This window comes from Ruditapes philippinarum, unplaced genomic scaffold (genome assembly GCF_026571515.1).
Source record: "Ruditapes philippinarum isolate M1 unplaced genomic scaffold, ASM2657151v2 ctg2730_1_1_1_1, whole genome shotgun sequence".
Lineage (NCBI taxonomy): Eukaryota > Metazoa > Mollusca > Bivalvia > Venerida > Veneridae > Ruditapes > Ruditapes philippinarum.
Genome location: NW_026852659.1, coordinates 64,840 through 89,785, shown reverse-complemented (window position 1 = coordinate 89,785; position 24,946 = coordinate 64,840). Strand labels below are relative to the sequence as shown.

The window sequence follows — 24,946 nt, the reverse complement described above, 5'->3', positions numbered from 1 at the left end:
GAGTTACACCAGTCTACCTTCCTCCGCGCTAAACTACCAAGCATCTCCTGGGGATGAAAAGCATCAGTCAGTGAAGTAGAGTTGGACCAAAACAGTAGCCTCTATAGTGTTAAGAAGGTATTTCCTTATTTGAGCTTTATGATCTTGTTTTTTGACCCCAGATGACCTACTAGTATATTCGAACTTAACCTAGAAATAATCTAAATGACCTTTCTTACCAATGTCCTGGATATTTGGACAAACAGCAGTTTTTTTTTCCCATAATTTGGCAGTGTTACTAGTTTTTGACCCCAGGTGACCCATATTCAAACTTGACATAGAAACATCCCAACAACCTTTCTGACTAATTTCAAGGATATATGGACAGAAACATTCCCCTCACAACAAGATTTTATTATTTTTTGATTAAGTGACCTAGTTTTTAATTGGAGATGACCCATGTTTCAACTAGTCTGTCATGTTTGGTGACAATTGAGGCAAACATGTGACCACTAGAGCATTCCCGTCAAAACATTTCTATTAGCCAATATCGTAGTAAATCGGTTATTTCTGGAAAGTTATTTTTTCAAAATATTGGGCATAAGATTGCTCATCCTTTATCGCTATAAACTAAATTCCGGCTAAAACGGTTAAAAAAATATTAAATACCTAAGATTGTGAAAACTAACATTCCGAAAATGACCAATTTATTACGATATTGGCCGATGTTAAGAATTATTTTTTGGCGGGAAAGCATTCCAGTAAAACTACAGTTACAAACTAAATGTGGATGGATGACAGACGACGGATATTTAACGATCCTAAAAGCTCACATCTATCAGCTTAGGTGACCTAAAAAATTTAAGACATAAAAGGTTGTAGTTCCTGTATTTTCCCTTACTAGTCCTCATAATCGTTTATTTTTTTATTAGATATTATTGATTACTGTCCGGTTAGCTCAATAAGTTGACTGAGCAACGGACTAACTGAATCCCGGACGGTGCAGGTCATTTTCAATGTAATTGATCATGAAATCTTTTCTATGATCCTGGCATTGTGCCTCTGCTCTAGCATGTAATATCAGTTCCATGCAAAACAAAAGTGAAGACAACATGTACTGGTAAACAGCTCGAGAGAGTTCTATTTGAAAACTCTCGAAAACATCCTTAAAGTACAGAATGAACAAAAAAAACACAATATTTTATTATTTACAGTTTTATTTTCAATGGCTATTCTAACTCACTTCAATTACTGTCACTGTCTACATAAAATATGTACACTTGAAAGTGTTTGGTTATTCTTATACAATACATAAACAACTGTAAAAATGTAAAGTATAGAAGTAAGAATGAGAGCAAAATATTCTTTTAAATTTATCTTCAGTTGTACATAAAATTATCATTTAAAGTGGGAAAAAATGATATGCTTTGAATTCTATGGCCTTCTACAATATCAGAATTATCAAATAGAATTTAGCTGGTAGGTTAACATCTTTGACCCTCAAAATTAGAAGAACCCACCTACAACCCCCGCCCCCTCCGACCTACCCTGATACGCACACATACTCTGATTTTTGTACATCAAATAAAGATAAACAGCTGAGTAATCTTATGTAAAAATGGCAATGGCAAGAACTTTTTAATATTGCAATCCTACTAGAAAATCTTCAGCTCTTGCCACTGGAAGATCTAAAATAAACCAATTTTAAGTCATAATTATGACCCCCGTCCGTCTAAGATCGTCTTGAAGCGAGTAAATTCTCTACTCTTCCATTGAATTCTTCATCATATAAGTGTATAATCAAACAAGGGGATATTGAAGCAAATACTCTAACACTGATCATTAACAACAAACCAAAGACACCCAAGCCCTTAAAACAGTTACATCTCTTGCACATTTTAAACAAAGAACTCAAATATTTACAAAAATTTTCAAATTACCTGAAAGTGTAATCATTATAGGAGTTAAGAACTTAATTAAAACATGTTCATAATGCCTTATAATTGCAAACTGTGTGTCAAGCAACAAAGATCGATATTGATTTTTTTAAAAATTAAAACCTCTGAAGAATGAGCAGTTCCAAATTATAAGCCTGATAGATTCATTATGACAAAATTAGTATGAAAAGGCAAATATTTAAAATGCAAAGGCAGTTATAAAGCAAACCCTGCTTTAAATGCTTCAATATAACATATGGATTCACAATAAAAACAAGAAATGTCGAACAACACATATGCCCCCCTTTCTAGCCATTGACTCACATTATTGGTAATTTTGTTATAGAAACTTGCCATAAATTGGTACATGGAAGTGTTCAATTATGGAAAAAAGAAAAATAATGAAGACTTTCTAATAAATAGTTTTCAAGATAATGAGCGAAACCATTCTGACAATTAGGCCCCTGTGACCTTCACCTTTGAACTAGTGAACCAAAATCAATAGGGGTTATCTTATAGTTATGACCAATCAATTTTAGAAATATGTAGACTTTGTAATAGATAGCTTCAAGATAATAAGCGGAAACCAAATTAACATTCAAGAACCCTGTGGCCTTGACCTTCGATCAAGTGACATCAAAATCACTTACTAGGGTCACTTACTAGTTATAGCCAATAAGTATGTGAAAAATGAAAACTTTATGATAAATTGTTTTCAAGATAATAAGCGGAAAACATTGACATTTAAAGCGCCTGTGACCGTGACCTTTGAACTAATGACCCCAAAGGCAATAAGGGTCAATTGCTGGTTATTACCAATCACTATGTGAAATATGAAGACTTTGTGATAATTATCATTCAAGATCATGAGTTGAAATCATACTACCATTCAAGGACCTTGATCTTTGACCTGGTGACCCCAAAATCAATGGGGGTCATCTACTAGTTATGACCAATCAATATGTGAGATATGAAGACTGTGATAAATAGTTTTCAAGATAATCAGCGGAAACCATGTGGTCTACCGACGGACAGACAAACAGACAGACAGATCAACAGACAGACTGACCGACAATAAACCCCCTCATCATCGAAGGGGGGGGGGGGCATAAAAATACTATCTAACAGACATGCATTACATACTGATTCCAACAGATGGCACATCACGATATTTTTTGGTGTTGTTGTGTCAAATCAAAATTAACCTGCATTGAAAATTCATGTCATAAAGAAAAAATTTCAGGCACACGCCATCATCTGATATATATTTTACGAGTACGTCTGACCAACTGAGCAGAGCCAGTCGCTTTTCCTAAGCCTGTTGAATAGCTTCAACACAGTGACAGACCCAGAAATCTCAGGTGGGATTCAAACACACGGTAATAGCGGGCAAAAGATTCGTAATATGCCAATGGTTCAGATCATAATTCTAAAATATAAAATATGACAACACAGACATTATTTTCTACTGCCAAAAATTATTTTTGAAAAAATATTCAAAATATATGCTGTAAAAATATGGTCTGCCAAAACTGAAAATAAATATATGTTATAAATTTCAAAAAGTAAATCAGATAAATCGTCCTACAAATTCTTTTATCTAATTTCATTTAAAAACATTAACTCTTAGACTGCCTATTTCTAAATCACTGGTATAATAGAAATATATATTCATCAATTTATTCAAATTCTACACACACAAAAAAGTTATCAAAATGCAAATCGTTTGTGTGCAATGGGCACATGTATGCCTATGATTTATACATGTAATAAAACTCTGCTGGTGCCAAAATAACATCATTATTTACAAATGTAACATATTCATGAATTTTATAAACTTAGGAACCAAAAGAAAATTTACACAGGAGTAAACTATACCAGCCAGATTTTTTATCGGTTGGTTGGTTTATTGAAAGAATTTGTGATAAATCTCTCAAAATTATGTTAGATAAGTTCAGAGTACCTGGAATAATATATATACAATAAACTGAAAATAAATGAATCGGCATCTTTGGAAAAGAATTTGACATCATATGTATTTAGCACTTACTTTTACATTTATCATGTTTATAAAACATATTTATTTTAATCAATATTTATAAGTACTTGGTAAATAAAAAGAAGTTCATAAAATCAAATTTTCAAAACAGATTCTATTAATGCCACTATAACCAACTCTTAATAATGTAGAAAAAATCACATTCCCCTTCGGTCGCTTTTAAAGTAATGATTTCATTAATCTATACAATGTTTAGTTCTTTTTGCTGTAAACTTAATGTTTAACTGATGTACAATGTTATGTATTCCAAAGCAATTCCAAAGCAATATAAAATTGTTTTCTGCATTACCGAGGAAAAGCAGTCTCTCTCCATTTTGGAGGGTAAATCACTAAATGAACAGTTCTATCTTCCTAATGAATTTAAAAAAAACACATGGCATCAATACTCAACTTCCTCAATCAAACAAAAATCAAACCATAGGCTTATAAGTCTATAAGCAAATAACAAAATGTATCACTAAATAAAGCAAAATATAATAAACAAATACATGTATGTAACACAATCATTTGAAAGTTTCCATGTAATTTTCTGTGTCCTCTGTTACTCTATCAACAATATCAGTAACGCACACAAATGAACTATTTCCAATTTATCTACATGTTACTCTGATAGATTAGACATAACACTACAACTATTCCATATATGAAATTCATGTAAATTCTTTACATACACTTCACTAGAGCTGCAAACAAATAATGTTACAAAATGTCACTGCTTTATCCCAAATCCTGAGTTATGACACTTCATCATTTTCCACATAGAATACTTCATTTGGTCTTACTAAATTTGTAACACAACATGCTTTTTTGCTTTACCCAATAAATTAATGGTCTTTGATGAAAATCGGTTTTAATAAAAAAGACCCATGGTTATCTCAATCCCAGCTTATCGTAATCAACCTTCGAGATTGATTATATATCCAAAAAGTTTGAATAAAATCCAATCACAAAATACAACTTTCATTTCACATTTGCATAAATTAGCATAATATGCTTTCCTTATGTAATCAAACTGATGTAATCAACTTTTTAGTAATGACTTAAACTGCATAAATTATCGGTATACTAATTATTCATTTTAATCTACATGTATTTCTTCAATCTTACCAAATATTCTTTAACACAAAAAAAATTCCCATTTCAGTTAAATTTTCATCTTAAGACTTAAGTAAACTCATTGCCATTTTCTCTATTGAACCGGAGACACTTCACTTGTCTTTATTTCTTATCCACTTTGTTATGTTCCATAATATGTTTAATAACATCTTCAACATTGCCACTTGCAAATGGTGTAGACTTGGCCTTACCAGTCTTTGAACTGCTGCTAGTTTCTTTGTGTTTGTTCATTTCTCCTTGTCTTCCTTCTTTTTCAGAAGAAGAAGCACCCTTTTCTTTCACTGTTGATTTTTCAACTTCCATAAAAGCATTAGAAACATCAAAATTCGATAAATCAATATCGTCGGGCTCACCAACACTATCAATAGTGATTTCTGCGTTTTCATTGTCCATGTTTAAACTTTTTTCAGATGTTGGCAACTCCACTGGTGCACCAGAATTATTGTTCAGTCTCCTCAGAATTTCTGAGGAGGTAAGACTGTCAAGGTCAAAGTTATATTTCTCAAGAATTTCTGCAGCTTGACCAGAGAAAAGATCATGTGATCGTTTACACTTGTCTCCATAGTTACAATCACCCGCCACATAATGTTGACAAACATGCAGAAAGAAACATTTTCCTGCTGCACCCCAATCCTTTTTACGGCAGCCTAGTGCATTCTGATAAAACTTGCAAACAGCAGGTACTTTGAAATTTTGTACAAAGTATTTTGACGACAGTCTTGTTTCACTATGTGTCACTATAATCAAACCTTCACCGGCATTCTTTCTAGAATCTGCTTTGCTTGCTTTATTGTCCTTTGCCACTTCTGTAGTTCTACTATTTTTTGTCCCCTGGCTTTGTTTCACTACACTTACTCTTTTTCCTTTATCAGTATCTATACATTTCTCTCCAAGCATCAGTAAAACTTTCTCATCCCCTAATTCATTTGGATCAAGTCCATACTTTTTCAGTAAACTTAGTGGCTGTTTGTCATGAATACTATGGGAGCGATCACACTCACGATTCATGCACTTTCCTTTTAAAATATATGCACATAAATGTAAACTATGGCATATGGTTTCAAAATCAGTATTATCTCCCTTATAACAGCCTTTTTCTCGGATGTAGTACTTGCAAATGTTTGGTATCATTTCTTTGTTTCTATTATCTGTGTCTGCTAAGAAATTCAATATCTCTTCACCAGTTAGTCTATGCAGCTTATGCTGCTTTAGCACTGCTACATTATGATCCGTTTTAAGTTTATGTCCAAATTTGCACAGTTTCACTGGGCAGTCGCTTAAGAAATAAAATTTACACAAATGCAGTGCATTACATTCACACTTCCCTATAGCAAATGGTAAAAATCCATGTTTTTCACAAAACCCTACACCTATATTTGCTTTGATTTGAACGTTTTTCTTTGCCTCCAAATCATCACTTTCATCATCTGAGTCTACCATTTCCATCATTTTGAAATTGTTCGGATACATCTCAAGAATTTTTCGCATATCAGCTTCAGACTTAACATTGATTGACACTTTTTCCTTTATAACTGACAACAATTTTTTCATAGTAACATAAGGCAGTTCAAGTGTTACTAAAATCTTAACAATCTCTGCAATAAATTCTTCCTTGTATGCTTCTGTTTCAGTCACAAACTCAATAATGGACATATTGATTATTCCTTTATGTGGAAATTTCCACAGCTTCTTTATTGTTTCTTTCAACTCTGGTTCTTTCTCTGCTTTATCTGTCTTAATTTTCTTCTTTGGAAAATCAAGTTCAGTACTACGAGGATTATTGTCATTCTTAAAAACATTTTTTTGATCCGGAGGTTCAATTTTGAATGGTGGAAGGCTTTTAATCACTTGATTCATGAAATCAGGTGATGGCAAATGGTTTGGTACATGTAGGTTAGGCAGTTGTGCAGGTATTGACATTCCTGTAAACCCTGGTTGGTTCTGCGGAACAACTGGAAATAAAGGTGTGTTGCTTTCACCAGTTAAAGGGAACATGGGCGGAGGTCTGTTCATTGGTCCTATATAGCTCTGAGAGTTCTTTTTCAACGGCCTGTTGAAAACTAATGGATCGTTCATTCCTATAGGAACAGCAATGTTCTCTGCTGTTGGAAGAGGAAAGCTACTGACAGCTCTATTGACCTGTACCTGCTCAACACTAGACTCATCTGAGCTCACATTGTCCAATCCGTCTTCCTTCTCTGACATACCATCATCAGAGACTTGCTCATATTTCTCATACTTTTCCCAATCATCTTCATCACCCGACACAGGGCTGAGCATATTTTCATTTTCACTCTGGGCTGTTTGTTTCTGCTTTAAATTTTTCTCTTTGAATTTTTCATCATTAAGTTTGTATTTACTTTTACTTGAATTGTCATTCTTATTTGAATTCTTTTCAGACTTTCTTTTTTTACTACCTGTACTTCCCTGTTCTTTGTCAACATTTGTTTTTGATTTATCAATCTTTTCTTTGCTTGAGTCAAAAGCATTTTTTTTCTTATTTATTTTTTCTCTAGCATCTACAACATTTCCAGTTGCATAATTTCTTGCATCAAAACTTGGATCTGCTGCAACCACTTCATTGAAAGGTTCTTTGATCGGAGATACTTCTTTTGAAGGGTTGTGAGTAAGCCTAGTAGCAGGGGTATTTGATATTATTCTTTCTTTTATAACCTTCTTAATTTCTTCTGCTGTTGCATTACTGCGTCTTATTCCAGGATTTTGTTTACTTAAAACACCAAGTGACTGGCTGTTAAACAAATCATGGCCTTTTGAGCAGTGGTCACCAAACTTGCACTGGTCAATTATGAAGAACTTACAGACATGGAGACCTGCACAACTATTTCGACAACATCCTTTCTGGTTAAAAGGCCTGCATAAATCTGGAACAACTAAATTGAAATGTGGTTTTTGATCATCATGTTCACTCCTGTGATCACTTGAATGTCTATGAGTTTCACACCTTTCTGAACTATTTCTTCCCTCTTGTTGCCAATTATCAGTATGCCTGCTGCGATCAGACTGACTTCTTTTTTCCTCAGAATTTCTACTATAATTAGAGCGACTTGGACTAACTCTTTCTTTATCCAGGTAACTTTTACTTTCAGACCTTTTCCCAACTCCACTAGATTGATACCTTGAAGAATGTTGTGAAAGAGGACTTTGTTCGCGTACAGTAATTCTTAACTTCGTATCACTCACATCGCCTATATAACTTTCACTATCTGATACCATTTCTGCCCCATCAAGGGAAGCTTGGTCATATTCTACTTCCTTTGTCTGAAAATCATCAGCTTTTTTTCTTTCAATATTGTATCTTTCATCTTCATAAGCATTATCTGAAACAGGACTTAAATTATGATCACCTTCAATCCACCTTCCTCTATCACTAACATGTATTTTCAGTTCCCCATGGGATTTACTATCAGACACCGGACTATATACTCTTTTGACCTTTTTCCTAGCTACTTCTACTGGGACTGGACTATGTTTCCTTTTATCTCTATCATATTGCTCAATTCCCCTGCTTTCTAAATCTTGTCTCTTTCCATCTGTGTAAAGAATAGCTTTAGAATTCCTTTGAATGTCACTACATGCAGCTGTATTATCTAATTTACCATCAGTATAAAGGACAGCTCCTGAATGTCTTTCAGGATCCATCCTTTGTTTACCTCTAAAATCATTAGAATCCTGCACTTTTACTTTTTGGACATCTCTGTAAGTGTCTGATAACCAATCAGGACCATGGCTATCATATGTTTTATTTCTATCCCTATCATAATCATGTCCTGCTGCATGTTCCATCTGCCTTTCAGTTTTATGTTCTCTTTCAAATCTATTATGACTAACAAATACTTCATCTCTCTCAATTTTTTCATATTGTCCAGTTCTTGGAATGTCTTTATTTTTCACACCATAATCATCATGCTTCCTATAAGAATCAACATGTCTCTTATCATACATTTGAGTATCACTTGACTTTCTTGAAACTTCATGTCCTGGCCTTTCTAAAGAATCAGATGCATATGAAGAAATTTTACTAGAATTTTGGCTCCTAGAACGGTCACTTTTTACCCTTTCACTTTCAGAATCTTCTTGCCTCATTTGAAATTTATCTTGAGAAACACGCCTAAAATCTTCTTTATGTGCATCTCTGTTTTCATACATTTCATCATGAAGTATTCGTTGGCGGTTGTTGCGGGAGTCATGTTCCACTGAGCTATGAAGATTGTCTACCGAACGGTCTTTTTGAATATTTCTTGATTCATTACCAATGTAATAGTTTAAATCGTTGACACTAGATCTAGTTGCTGGTATATCTGTATTTGGGGCATGAATATGACCTTGGGCAGAATTTCCCGGCAGATTTCTTTGATCTGGCAAAGTTAGAGCTTGATTATGACCTTGAAACTGAGCTTGTAGAACAGGGAATTGACCTGAAATATTTGTGATTTGACCCTGATGCTGCATCCCAGGAATTGGAGACCCCGTAAACTGATTTTGACTAGAAATGCCTTGACCAGAGGAGGTGATAATTTGGGGTCTAAGTAAATGGGGAGGAATGTCAGTCCCAACTGGAACTGGCACTGGAATCATCACATGCTGGATAATAGGGGCTTGTGTCATGGTATTTTGGGGTAATGAACCTTGCTGCATGCTAACAGAACTCATCTGCCTTTGAGAATTCCCATCTAACTGTGCATCATGGTGCATTGGAAACCTATCAATACCTTGTGAAGGTTTTTTATCGGACATATGAAAATTATCTTGAGGTGTTTGCCGATTATGTTGATTAAACACCAGAGGATTGTTCATTGTAAGGCCAGATTCTCCTCTATTGCTATGGATATTTTGATTTGTTTGAAAACCTTGATTTGTATTTATTCTTGAATTGGACATATCTCTATTAGGCATATCCTGATTTACTTGATAACCATGGTTTGTGTTTCCTCCAGGATAGGACATGCCTCTATTTGATAAACTTTGACTTTCTTGGAAACCTTGGTTTGTATTAATTCCATAGTTGGACATTCCCCTGTGAGACATATCTTGAGGTGGATGAAAACCTTGGTTTGTATTTATGCCAGGATTGGACATGCCTCTATTTGGTAAACTTTGACTTTCTTGGAAACCTTGGTTTGAATTAATTCCAAAGCTGGACATGCCCCTTTCAGACACATCTTGAGGTGGATGAAAACCTTGTTTTGTATTTATGCCAAGATTTGACATGTCTCTATTTGGTAAACTTTGAGTTGCTTGGAAACCTCGGTTTGAATTAATTCCAAAGTTGGACATGCCCCTTTCAGACATATCTTGAGGTGGATGAAAACCTTGGTTTGTATTTATTCCAGGATTGGACATGCCTCTATTTGATAAACTTTGATTTGTTTGGAAACCTTGGTTTTCATTTATTTCATGGTTGGACATGCCCCTGTCAGACATATCATGAGAGTGATGAAAACCTTGGTTTGTATTTATGCCAGTATTGGACATGCCTCTATTTGATAAACTTTGATTTGTTTGGAAACCTTTGTTTTCATTTATTCCATGGTTGGACATGCCCCTGTCAGACATATCATGAGAGGGATGAAAACCTTGGTTAGTATTTATGCCAGGATTGGACATGCCTCTATTTGATAAACTTTGATTTGCTTGAAAACCTTCATGTGTGCTTATTCTTTTGTTTGGCATTGTTCTATTAGGATAATTTTGAAAACCTTGGCCTGATTCAAGTCCAGGATTTGACATGCCTCTGTTAGACATATCTTGATTTGCATGAAAACCTTGGTTTGTGTTCCTTATAGGATTGCTTTGACTTGTTTGAAACTGCCTGTCTGTGTTAAATTCTGAGTTAAAATTACCCCTATCAGTATTTGGCATATTTCTACTTGTTGGATAGCCTTGGTTATTGTTAAAACCAGAATCATTTATGTCTCTATTGTGCATATTTCTATCTTGTTGATAACCCTGGCTCCTATTCATTCCAGGGTTAGACATATTCCTGTTTGGCAAATTTCTTTGAACACCTTGATTAATGTCAGGATTGGGTTGTGTTCTGTTATTTTTCAGATTGGACTGAAAACGTTGGTTAAAGTTTACCCCAGAACTAGGCATGTCACTGCTAGATATGCCTGGATTTTGTTGGTAACCTTCATTAGTATTTAGTCTCTGACAGGATGGGCCACCCCTATTTGCCACACTTTCATTCTGCATAAATCCTTGATTAGAGATATCTCTATTTGATACACCTCGGTTTGGCATACCTCTTCCTCTGTTTGGCATACCTCTACCTCGGTTTTGCATACCTCTGTTATCCATATTACCACGGGGTTGATAACCCTGTCCTGGATATCTATGTGCCATTATTGTTAATAATTTAGTATCATTTATGTCACTGATTAATTAGTGCAAATTTAGATAATTATCTCCAACTGTTAATCACTTGTTGAACTAATTTATTATTTGTAATTTCCACGTATCTTTATATCGTCTAATTAAACAAGTGTACAATTAATGTCTAAAAGTAATTTAACATCCATTTAGAAGCTTGAATCTATAAATATTCCAAACACACATTTACAATTATAAAACTTAAATACTCAAGTCCTTGAACTTTTTCTGCCTATTCTTTTCAGTACACATAAAAAATTCAATCACTAAGTTTCCCATGGTGCTTAACTCAATATCTAATCAATTGAATTTGAAACACTTCTTTTCAAGTAAATGTTTGAAACATATATATATCCTCACTTTTCTTTTAGAAAAACTTAAGATATTAACTATTGTAAGCAAAAAAACAACAATAATTTTTTATTTCTCCATTTTGCTCCATGTGTTTTCTGTCCACACCTCAACGTTGTTCAAGACACACATTGTACATGCGAAGACAAATTCTGAAACTCTCTTAATTGCTCATTCCATCATTGTTCACTCTGAAATTATAGAGATAAGTTTATAATAAATAAATATAACTAGAACTCCGCGAGTCGGATGTGTCGCCTTGTGAACAATGTAGTTTAGGAGAAATGGCCAGGACAAAAATGAAATAGGAAAAATAACAAAGGGCAATAACTAAAAAAATAATAAGTGCAGAGCAGCAGTTTCTGTGCACTGCACTTCTTATCAATAAGATCAATCATTCTATGATGTTTCAAGTCCATAGCTTTCATACTTGAGGAGAAATGAACAGGACAAAAATAAAGTAAGAAAATCAACAAAGGGCATTAACTCAAAAAATAAGAAATGCAGAGTACCGATTCTTGTGCACTGCACTTCTTCTTAATGAGATCTATCATCCTCTGAAGTTTTAAGTTCATAGCTTTTATACTTAAGGAGAAATGGCCCGGACAAAATTAAAGTATGAAAATAAACAAAGGGCAATAACTCAAAAAATAAGAAATGCAGAGTACCTGTTCTTGTGCACTGCACTTCTTCTTAATGAGACCTATCATCCTATGAAGTTTCAAGTCCATGGCTTTTATACATTAGGAGAAATGGCCCGGACAAAAATAAAGTATGAAAATTAACAAAGGGCAATAACTCAAAAATTAGGAAGTGCAGAGTACCGGTTCTTGTGCACTGCACTTCTTCTTAATGAGACCTATCATCCTATGAAGTTTCAAGTCCATAGCTTTTAGTTGAAGAGAAATGGCCCGGACAAAATTAAAGTATGAAATTAACAAAGGGCAATAACTCAAAAAATAAGAAATGCAGAGTACCGGTCCCTGTGCACTGCACTTCGGCTTATTGAAAGAAGCATGCATACCAAGTTTGAAGTCAATCAGACTTATAGTGACTGAGTTATGCTCCGGATAAGCTTAAGGGAACGCCGACAACGACGCCGACAACGACACAGACGCCACCGACACCGCCGACAAAAGTAACCCCGATATGTCACCTTTTCAAGGCGACACAATAAACCAGTGTCTATTTTTCCTGCTGCTTTTACGACAGTGTGCTTGACTATTATAAGTTCTTACCTGGAATCAGGGATGATGGTCACTTAGTATTTATGGTTTCAAAGCAATACCTTAAAGCAGCACACCTCCAGATTCATGCTAGTTTTCATGAAAATTTTGAAAATGTGTTTAAAAGTATTATTTAGTGAAATAACCAAAAGGAAGCAATTTACACATTATCAATGAAACTTACAACCCACGTAAAATACGAAAAAGGGGACAAAATATGCAAAAATAGCACTTATTGTGTAAGTAACGCAGTAGAAATATAGGTACATGTATAAATATGGAAAAAAAAATCAGTCATTAATCGCACATAGCATGTAAATTATTACTTGAATCTTGAATATTATTACTTTTCCTAAAATCTTAGTACATTTTTCTCAAGTTTGATTTTATTGAAACATTTTCACTCATCTGGAGGCATGCCGCTTTAAAGGCTGTACAGGAAATAAATGAAGTGGTACCAAACACTTAACCAAAATTGTTAGTAGAAAAAAGGGGCTTAAATTTGTCAAAATCAAGGATTTATTAATTTTGTCCTCTTGCCTAGAAGTGATGATCACTAACCATATTCATAGTTGTTAACACACATTCCAAGTTTTAAGTCACGCTAGAGTTATGAACCTTGTCACACAACATTTGTGTAATGATAAGAAGTATATATTTGCAGTTTGAAATAGATACCTTAGGGGATAAAGTTTGGATGAAATTGCACCAGTAGTTTTTGAAGAGTAGTCCGGACAAGCTTTTGTGTATCTGGCAACACACAGAAAAAAACACCTTTTTATCAAAGGGCCATAACTCGGCCAAAAATCATTCAACCGGAAAACCCATGCAATATGCCCAAGGACTTGAGCTACAGATCAATCCTGTAAAGTTTCATTGAAATTGCATTAGTGGTATTTGAGAAGTAGTCCGAACAAACTTTAAAAATAAAAATTATTAAAGGGCCATAACTCTGACAAAAATCATTGAACCGGAAAATACTGACAATATGCACAACTAGACTTGGTACTGATCATTCCTGTAAAGTTTGGATGAAATTGCACCAGTAGTTTATGAGGAGTAGTCCGGACAAGTTTTGTGACGGACAGACGGACAGACAGACGACAGAAAAGTGATCCCTATATGTCGCCACTACTCTGTAGAGGCGACACAAAAATGTTATAAACTAAGTAATCAAGGAGGGGATGAAGAACAACACGTCAACACTTATAGTAAGAAATAACATTTTTCACGTAAAAAATCTAAGTTTATGGGGAGATAATTCTTGCAATATTGGTGCTAGAGTTATGAACCTTGTTACGTAACATGTGGTTAATGATAAGGTACATAAAAAAATTATATATATTTGAAGTATGAAGTTGATTCTTTAATACTAAAATAAGTAATGGTAAAAAATATTTTTTAAGGAAAATTCTAAGTTCAAGGGGAGATAAATCTATAAAATATTGGTGCTAGAGTTATGACCCTTGTTACATAAGATTTTGTTGATGATAAGGCACATATATTTGAAGTATGAAGTTGATCCCTAAAGAAATAAAGAAGTAAAAGTAAACTAGAACTCAGCGAGTCGGATGTGTCGCCTTGTGAACAGTATAGTTGCATTTTCTTCTTAAATGTAGGTTATTTATAAACACTGCTAAAGGGCAATAACCAAAAAAGTAGAAGTGCAGATTGCCAGTTCTTGTGCACTGCACTTCTTCTTAATGAGATCTATCATCCTATGAAGATAATCAAGTCCATAGCTTTAATAGTTGAAGAGAAATGGCACGGACAAAATTAAAGTATAAAAATTAACAAAAGGCATTAACTAAAAAACCATGGAGTATTGGTTTTCGTGCACTGCACTTCATCTCGATGTGACCTATCATCCTATGAAGTTTCATGTTCAAAGCTTTTATAGTTTAGGAGAAATGGCCCAAATAAAGTATGAATATTAACAAAGGGCAATAACTCAAAAATAAGAAGTGCAGAGTACCTGTTCTTATGCACTGTACTTCTTCTTAATGAGATATATCATTCTATGAAGTTTCAAGCCCATAGCTTTTATAATTCATAAGAAATGGCCCAGACAAAAATAAAGTATAAAAATTAACAAAGGGCAATAACTCAAAAAATAAGAAAAACAGAGTGCCAGTTCTTATGCACTGCACTTTTTCTTAATGAGATCTATCATCCTTTGAAGTTTCAAGCCCACAGCTTTTATAAATCATAAGAAATGGCCCCGACAAACATAAAGTATGAAAATCAACAAAGGGCAATAATTCAAAAAATAAGAAATGCAGAGTACCGGTTCTTGTGCACTGCACTTCTTTTTAAGTTAATAAGATCTATCATCCTATGAAGTTTCAAGTCCATAAGAGAAATGGCACGGACAAAATTAAAGTATGAAAATTAACAAAGGGCAATAACTCAAAAATTAAGAAGTGCAGAGTACCCGTCCTTGTGCACTGCACTATGGGTTATTGAAAGAAGCATGCATACCAAGTTTGAAGTCAATCCGACTTATAGTGACTGAGTTATGCTCCGGACAAGCTTTAGGGGACGCCGACAATGCCGCCGCTGACAAAAGTAACCCCAATATGTCACCTTTTCAAGGCGACACAAAAACAGTATTTTTAAGGAAACTTCTAAGTTCAAGGGGAGATCAATCTGAAAATATAGGGGCTATAGTTAAGAACCATGTCACACAATATGTGGTTGTTGATAAGACACATATATTTGAAGTTGATACCTTAAGAAATGTTATAATGAAAAATATTTTACTGCACCAAAACTTTATTCTGACATCTGGACGCAGATGCCGTTTGGCTAGCAACAAGACAACAGCGCGCCGTTTGGCGCTTTGTTGTGTTGTCACTAGCAACAAGACGAACAGGCGATAGTGATATAGGTTGCGTTGTCGCTATCAACAACACAACGCGCAATTTATCAAATCAGCAACCATACATATCCTCTAATTGAACACAACCAATCAGCTAAATGGGTCAATCTAAAAATAAATGTATTCAACAGAAATTTATGATAACTTGTTCTTTAACCAGTGAACATTAAAAAATGATTATACTCGAGCTTTGTCAATATATTTACAATAACCAACAGCTGTAGATGATAATATAGATTATGCATAAATGATTGACATACATGCATTATGCAAATCTTACTGGAAGTACATATACTGATGACGTACTAGACAATTATTTCGGGAAAATATTGAAACTAATTTTATATGAAAACACATTCTGAAGTCAAAGACACATTGGCCTTATAATCTTCAGATTTTTTGCAGGCTGGTGAAATTAACGCATGGGAATGTTTCCTATATATCATGACACAAACCACTCTTGGTGGTGAGCTAGCTTTTCATCGGAAAGGTTTGTGTCCCTTAAAAGGTTATATTTGGTAGTCAGTGTGGTGAGATGTAGACAACTGCTGGACTGGTGTTTTCATACCCAATGATTTCCCAGGCCAAGTCTCGGGACGAGACTTTTCAGAGGGAAAGTTATGTAACGACGTTGGTAGAACATCATAATTTCTATTTTCTACATCATACTGCTTTAAAATCTTTTTCGATCACTCTAAGCAGGTATACATTGTATACATTTAAGAAACAGCTTATAATACTGATAATGAGCATAATAATACTAGTATTACTACTACAAAGTAGTATGCAAAAACTTAATTTGGTGAATTACCATTTATAAGGGAAGTTTTTGCCAAATATGGGGACGCAAACCACTGTTGGTGGTGAGCCAGCCTTTTCACCGACAGGGTTTGCGTGCCTTAAAACCAGAGTTTTTTTTGGCTTATTCAGGGCTGCAGATAACATGGGTATTTGCGTTATTACCCAATTAAAATGTCTAAAAACCCAATAGAAATAATAACTAAGGGAAAGAAAAAGTAAATGAATTCTTATTTATGCAAACTACATTTGAACTGGTGGGTAATTACATAAATTATTACTTAACGCTGACATCAGGCAGATCATACTGTTTCAGACTGTTTTAACCTTTAAATTATATCAGGCAGCTTGGCCAATAAACCATAAAGCAAAGTAGTAAGAAGCTTTTTTATAACCATACAAAACCTACAACAGTCTACAATGGAGGTCAGAAATTTTGCGTAAAATAAATGAACTCATGCTTTATAACCCAAATTGGTTAGAGGGGGTAGGGTAAAAAAAATCAGAAATAACTTAAAGAAAATAGAAAAAACCCAATAGATCACAAAACAAGGGGTAATTACCCAATATACACAAAATGTTATCTGTAGCCCTGCTTATTTGATAGCTGTTATTGGGTCATATTCCCAATTGAAAATAGTATATTATTATCCCAATCCACAGGAAAATATTCTTAATTGAAAGTTACAAAAATAAAAATATTGAATAAAGAATTCTAAAATCTTTGAAATAAGGGCTTCTTCACTGTAATAATGCTTAAATGTTTGAAGATGCCATCCTAGACAGTGATTGTTTGCATTTATTTAATCGTCATGCATTTTCCCCCAATTTTTTAACAAAATATTGCTGAAATTCCCAATTCCATGGGTATGGGTTATGTTCCCAAAATCCTGGAAAAATCCCTGGAAACGTTACATTTAGTGGCCACTGTGGGATGATTAAGACAACTGCCAGGCCAAAGTTGCCGTAACCACATATTTCCAAGATCAAGTCTTGAGACGAGACTTCTCCGAGGGGAAAGTAATGTAACGACCTTGGTAGACATTGATAATGAGCATTACGCAGGCTGGTGAAAATGCCTGATCTGGCTTATGACATAAAAAATCACATTTCTAAAATTTCTTTTAAACTTTGTTTGTTTATTGAGAATAATATTTGACATTAAATAGTGAGAAAAATAATTGGCTACTGTCATTTTTATGAGAATTACTTCCCAATTTTCATGTTTTTATAACACATCATTTTTGAAGTCCTTAAAAAAATATTTTATATATGCAAAATGTCAAACAAAATAGCCTATTAGGTTAAATAACTTCTTTTATATGCTCTAATTCATTGCGCCAACACCTGTCAGCATACATTTCATCTGGGATATAGGGGAAATCCGTTAAAATACGGACATATGGGTAAATGCGGACATTTGTTCTTTTCTCCTTCGTAACTTTCGTATCACTTACGATATACTCTGTCTTTGTTTAGTCAAGGAATCTTTGGGTTTTATTATGACTCTTCATAAAAGCGGAAATACGTCATTGCAACATAACGTCATCATACGCATGCCAAAAGTGTATAGGCGTCTACTTCCTTTGTGTGCGCAAGTCTAAGTTTGGAAGCGGGAAAATTCAAACGCCGGTAAATTTCCCGAAACTTGTAATTTTTTGACATGTACCCCTAGTACATTTTAGTCTTGATGTTTTCGCAGGGGTAGAGTGACATGTAAATGGGTCTCTTTTTATACATTATAACACGATAAGGTAGAAAATAAGCAATTTTGTACTGTCCGTATTTTCCCCATGGATATTACATAAGTTAGGGTAAATACGGACAGGAGTACTCTAACAAATTTTTAAATGAAACGAGGCTTTGCATGCAGATTATTTCCAACTTTTTTAAGATTCGAAATTTTTCACTAAATGTAGTATTGTTCTGCATTTTAGGAAGAATGAACATTTGTAGAACAAACTCAATTCCTCAAATACTCGGAACAGCAGAAATTACAGGATTATCTAAACTTTTTAAGATGAAATCAATGGTGGAGAATCACCTATTTTATATGTACGAGAATGAATACATTTTTGAGCACCCTTCCATGATTTTACTGTATAATTATTTAGTAGACAAATGTGAAAATGATCTGAGTGCCATGAAATTACTGCACGAATACTTTGAAACCACAAAATTTGATCCGGACAGAAGTATAGTGTGGACAGCATCTTACTATGCAAATGAAACAGAAGATTTTCAACTTTCAAAAATCATTGATGAAATAAAAATGAGTTCGATGTAGTTCTAATATTAAAAAGACATTGTTACATATTTCAAAATAAAGATAAAGAAAATACGTTTCAAATATTAAAGATACAAAATGATAAAATATACCCGTTGTTTTATCTTACTCAATATATCAATGTTACTACCAACAACTGTCATCTGTAGTTTAAGTATGATCAAGTTAATATATTTAAGATGTAGAAATAAATAGTTTTATGATTTTTAAATAACAAGTTTTTAAAATGGGTTTAAAAATGCATTATTTTTTACCCCGGTGCCCCCGGGGGTAGGCAGCTTTTTTTTTCCCTTTTAAAAAGAAATATTTCCCCGTCCCTTTCCTTCCCCTGTTAAAAATTTAATTCAAAAAGTTTGAAACTATTTAAATAAATAATTTTTTTTGTTTATTCTTTTTAAAACGTTTGAAAAACCATCATTTTTAAAAGGCCCCTATTTCGGCTCTCTATTTTTTAAATTTGGTGGAAAAAACCCGTTTTTCCCAAATTCTATTTCGATCAGTTTTGACATTTTGTTTTTCGTGGAAATTACATTATTTTCAACTTGTTTTTTTTCCAGAAATCCCCAAAAAAATGTATATATTAAAAGGGGAAAAACCAGCAGAAAAACCCAAAGTCTTCTCTAAAAAACAGTTGGGGTTTTTACAGTCCGGAAAAAATTGAGCTTTAAAAAAAAAGCTAGTAAAAGCTTATGAAATTTTCCTAAGTCAAAAATTTTCCAGATCAAATATTTTAAAAAAAACACGTTTTATCTGTTACTCAACGGGTCGACCTCCAGCTTTCCTTCTTAATAGAGGATAAAAAAGTAAACAGTTGTAAAATTTGGGGCCTTCCAAAATTTTTAGGCTTTGGTCTAAGTGGGGAAAAAGGCAGATCTTCTTAAACAAATTCTTTGAAAGCTTTATAAAGTTTCCAGCCCCTTCATATAAAGACTTTCAGGCTGGCAAGGGATTTGGTGGGAGGGTTTTGCGAAAGGGGACCCCAACTTTTTAAATCAGTTTCCCCCTGAGAAGTTTTCATCATTTGGGGTTCAAAATGCCTTAATGCTGAGGTAATTGGAAAGATTTTTGACGATTTTTGGTAAAATTTTCCCCTTAGAAAGTAACCCTTGAAAAGACCTGGGGAATCATTAATGAAATTTCATTGTTTTTGTAATTGATTAAATGATTTAACCTGTAATCTTTTCATGAATTGATTCCTTTTTCCCCCAAACGATTCATTAATTTTTAATTAACAATTAAAAGTAAATTCAGCCCATTAATTTTGTTTTAATTTTTTTGATTGACTTTTGTTTTACTTTCATATTTAAAAAAAAAAACTTTTTTTAAAGTTAAAAGGAAATTGCCTTTTTTTTAAAATTAAAAATTTTAAACTTTTTTTTTTTAAAGTTAAAAGGGTAAAAATCCCAAATTAGACTGATAAAAAATTTAAAAACATTCTTACCCATTGCTTACATATTTTAAAGACCATGGTCTACTTTAGTCATTTTGTATGAATAAACAATATGTTTATTTATATGTATCTACAAATACATTATAAAAGAAACTATCAAAGAATGCTTTGATATTTAATCTGATATTAAAGGGAAAACATATTTCTGGAGAAATTTAACGTTAATTTTACAGTATCACTTATTATATGATGTACATAAATCAAATGAAAATTTAAATTTTCAAAAAATAAATGTGCTGAAAGCAACAATGTACCACTCTAAAATTGACCTTCTCACCTAATTTCATACAATAACCCAATAACAGTTTTTCACACCTTGTGAAATCAAGTGTCATGCTAAAGAGCATTCAAGCAGATCATAACAACAAATTTAAGATCTAGATAGGTGTTGACTTCAATATCAGAGGTCTCAATAGTCACATTAAAATTAAAACAAAAAATTGGACTGGTTAATAATAGTGGTCTTAAAAGTGAATAAGCAGGGGGTTAAATCTGGATCACGAAACCATTGACTTAAAGAATATTTTCAAAAATGGTCTTAATAGCAGGGTGGTCTTAATTCTGGGGTGGTTTAATGTACATTCAATGTAATCAATTATCAATCAATTACTCTCTTAAAAGTAATTGTAATTCAATTGATTACAGAGGCAAATGTGAGTAATCAATCTTAATCAATTACAATACAATCTGAAAGTAATTGTAATTTAATCAATTACTGATCAATGTAATCATCCCCAGGTCTGACCTTGAACCGCATCAAGTATGGAATGCGGACGAAACTGGGTTCAATTTCGAGCACTGTCCTGTGAAAGTTGTTGCTGAGAAAGGTACACGCACGGTTGTCAGCAAAACAACCAACCGTTCAACTAACATAACAGCAATGGCATGTGTAAATGCATGTGGTCAGCAAATGCCACCTATGTTAATTGCAAAAGGCAAAACAAAGAGGTCACTACACTCTTTTAACACCACCGCCAGTCCGTCTGGTACTGTTTGGACATATCAGAAGAACGGTTGGATAACTGACGAAATAGGAGAGCAGTGGTTTGATGAGCTTTTTCTCAGAAACTGTGGTCCAGAACGCCCCCAATTATTGATAATCGATGGCCACTCTAGTCATGAATCTTTAGCTATAATTGAAAGGGCTATCGATGAGAATATTATGCTCCTTACTCTACCACCTCATTGCACTCATTACCTCCAGCCTTTAGACAGAACTGTTTTTGGTCCTCTTAAGCGTGCATACAATGAGGCCTGTTCTGCATTTATGCAGGATCATCCATTACATTTAGTAAATAAGTGGACATTCCCTGCATTATTAAAAGAGGCTTGGAGTACAGCTCTTAATGAATCAAACATTATGTCTGGATTTAGAGCCTGTGGCATCGTGCCATTTAACAGAAATGTTATACCCTCAAGTGCCTTCTTGCCAAGTAAACCAACAGACATAAGCCCAACTTTATCTTTACACAATGAATCCCAGACAACAAGTGAGATATGTCCAGTAGATTCGTCCAGTGATTTAGGTTTAAGTTCTGTTCTTGACATCAGTGATCCGTCACAGCTTATGGATTTGATCAACAGTGGAGATGTATTTGTACAAGATCTTGATACATCATTCCCTTACGATGAAGTGTCGTCCATTAACACAAATGTACTTGAAAATAATAACCCACAACCTATCGAATCTGACGAGTCGGTTAATCAATGCCTTGATGAGTTGTTTACACCAAAAGTAGCAAAAAGCCGTCCACAGTCATCAAGAGTGAAAAAAGTAACAGGACATAAACTTCTAACAAGCATGGAGATTTTGGAAGAGAAAAGGCTTCTACAGACACAAAAGTTGCAAAGGGTACTCAAGACGCAAATGAAACAAAACAGTAAAAGAATTAAGAAAGAACAAAGTAATGAAATAAAATCGGAACTCAAAGAAAACAGAAAGACCAAAAAGGGAAGAAAAACAGTTGTAGAGTTGGTAGAGACTGCCAGTGCATGATACTACAAACCTATCATAGCTTATGGTAATTTAACAAATACCTACTCGCTCAGCACTTTCTTCATTCCTTTCATGCGTACTACATTAATTACATAACATTTAGATCTAAATAGTTTGATAGATTTTTAAGTTAATTAGTTTGTATGCTGTCGTACTTACCTATGCTGTCGTACTTACCTATTGTCTACTTATAATGAATTATTTTCATTCATAAAGTATATATTTAATTATTCCTTTCTTACGCATTTCTCTACTTAAAAACAATCAATACATATGATATGAATACTAACAACTTCTAAATTACTAACTGAAAAGTATTAATAAAATTGACTAAAATATATAAAAAGCATACTTGATGTATTTCATGTATAACATGTTAATGCATTCACGTTGTTCTTGCAGGGCATTAAAACGACGAAATGGGCAGGCGGAGATTTCCATCAAAGTTGATTTTCTCATTTGTACATGTTTAGAATAGATCAATAGAGTATTAAAACGCGTGGAATTGACTTTTTTTTAAAAAGACATAAGTGTCCGTACTTCCCCCTTTGAAATATTTATTGTCCGTATTTTCCCGTCTTGTGTCCGTAGTTCTACTCCTGTGTCCGTACTATCCCGGTTTTAAAAGGTAATTTATTTTTGATAACTAGCAATATCTCGGACACATGTCTGCCTTTATGAGATGCTAAATATCCGTGTAAATAGTTTTCCGAACAAATAAGTTTGTATTGGTATGTCGATCGAAGCTATGCGTTCTGCTCTAAGTTATTGAACACCAAAGTGCAAAAATCGTCCGTATTTATCCGGATTTCCCCTACGTATGTCCCAGATTTCATTCAGTTTTCAGAAAGCCCGATTTGGCATTTTAACCTTACCAGCCTGCTAAAAATCACAGTGTATACTCCTAAGTCGAAGTAACATTGAACTAAATGTCATCGAGCTACTCAGATTGAGTGAAGATGGATTCTAAAAATCATTTATTTCTTGTTTTCTAAAATCCGCGTGACAAGACACAAGTGGAGAAATCATGGATGCCAGGCGGGTCAGAAATGTTTCTGAAAAAAGTAGACTAATTAGTCACATTCCGGCAATTTCGTAAATGTAATACGTACCATAATTGCGAATTGTTGAATATCTTATGTCATCATGAATGAAAAATCATTTACATACTCGTTATTCACCTTTTATTTGTAACTTTTGTTCGGTATGATTACCATATTTGTCCGAGAAGATGCGAGAAGTGAAATAGCAATCGGAACATCCGAAGACTGACGGAAAGGGCCGAAAAGTTGCGATTGCTACGTTTGTACGATGTTCACAGAAATATCCCGATCATTGGGTCTAGCTGTACTAAAATTAACATTTTTAGACTTTAAAGCGGTATAGATGGATACCGAAAATAAGCTATTTTCGCGAAAATAAGATCGCGGCTACGAAAATAAGATTTATTTTTTAAATAGTGCATTTATCTGTTGAAATAATTATGTAAAATATATTTATATGCATTCATTGAATGATTTTACAGCAAATTAAAATTTCAGAACCAAAAAAATATTTTAAAAAGTGAAGTTTGAGCCGAAAATACTATCGTACGAAAATAGCTTGAATTGCCGTGGAAATCGAAAATACGATCGGGTCTACGAAAATAAGATTTATTTTTGATAAAATGTATTGAAAACGTATTTTTGTTGATATTAAATGATTTGTATGAATGAAATAATAAAAAATGAAGTATTTTGTAATAATATATTAGACGTTTGTGCGGCATACAAGGTAATTTCCCAAATAGTATACAAAGAAGGCATGCGAAAATAACCCAAGATGGCGATTACGAAAATAAGATCATAACTTATAAAATTGTATTACTTGCAAATAAGATTGTATAAATTGAATTAAATCTTCTCTTATAAGACAAGAAAAGGTAGTGGTGAAAAAGTATCAAAATAAAAGCAAGAATTAGCTAGTGTGCAAATAACCAGAAACAACGACTACCAGAATAAGATCTACTGCATGAAAATAAAATCTATACTGTACAGTACTCAACGAAAATAAGATCCGTAAGCATGAAAATTATGTACATACGAAAATAAGACCTGTTAGTAAATAATACCTGTATGAAAATAATATATGTATGAAAATACTACATGTACGAAAATAAGACCCAATTGATGATCTATAAAAAAATAAGATCTGTAGTATATATGAATTGATACTTGTACGAAAATAAGATCTAATTGAAAATATGATCTATGCCAAAATAAGATATATATACGAAAATGAGCTTTGTTAAAAAATAATAACTGTATGAAAATACTATATATGTACGAAAATAAGATCTGTAAAAACAATTACTGCATGAATTGATATTATATCTGCACGAAAATAAGATCTACTCATATACGAAAATAAGATCTCTGCAAAAATAAAATCTGTATGAAAATTATGTTTTCGACTAAGATTTTTACAAATCTTTTTA

General features: G+C 33.6%; 2 protein-coding genes across 4 annotated transcripts; one reads left to right on the top strand and one right to left on the bottom strand.

Annotated features, from left to right (window-relative positions):
* Nucleotides 1-1,178: 1,178 nt before the first annotated feature.
* Nucleotides 1,179-23,737, bottom strand: LOC132720408 (uncharacterized). 3 transcript variants are annotated; one of them, XM_060704565.1, is made up of 3 exons: nt 23,583-23,705; nt 10,422-12,023; nt 1,179-10,355 (listed from the first exon to the last, which is right to left on the bottom strand). In XM_060704565.1, exons 2-3 carry the CDS (start codon nt 11,452-11,454, stop codon nt 5,194-5,196), a joined length of 6,195 nt encoding a protein of 2,064 aa, XP_060560548.1. In that variant the 5' UTR covers nt 11,455-12,023; nt 23,583-23,705; the 3' UTR covers nt 1,179-5,193. The 3 variants fall into 3 exon arrangements, with proteins under 3 accessions (XP_060560548.1, XP_060560542.1, XP_060560535.1); XM_060704559.1 differs by having other exon boundaries at nt 1,179-12,023; nt 23,652-23,737; XM_060704552.1 differs by having other exon boundaries at nt 1,179-12,023.
* On the top strand, nt 21,355-22,345 carry LOC132720318 (uncharacterized). Its single transcript, XM_060704444.1, has 2 exons — nt 21,355-22,248; nt 22,292-22,345. The coding sequence occupies exons 1-2, from the start codon at nt 21,355-21,357 to the stop codon at nt 22,343-22,345; spliced, it is 948 nt and encodes a 315-aa protein (XP_060560427.1).
* Nucleotides 23,738-24,946: the final 1,209 nt, after the last annotated feature.

What these genes read in the sequence shown, in the direction of transcription:
- LOC132720408 (XM_060704559.1), bottom strand. Translation starts at nt 11,454, where the DNA reads ATGGCACATAGATATCCAGGACAGGGTTATCAACCCCGTGGTAATATG.
- LOC132720318 (XM_060704444.1), top strand. Translation starts at nt 21,355, where the DNA reads ATGGCATGTGTAAATGCATGTGGTCAGCAAATGCCACCTATGTTAATT. An exon ending in AGTCATCAAGAGTGAAAAAA is followed by an intron (nt 22,249 to 22,291) that starts GTAACAGGACAT and finishes AGATTTTGGAAG; the next exon opens with AGAAAAGGCTTCTACAGACA.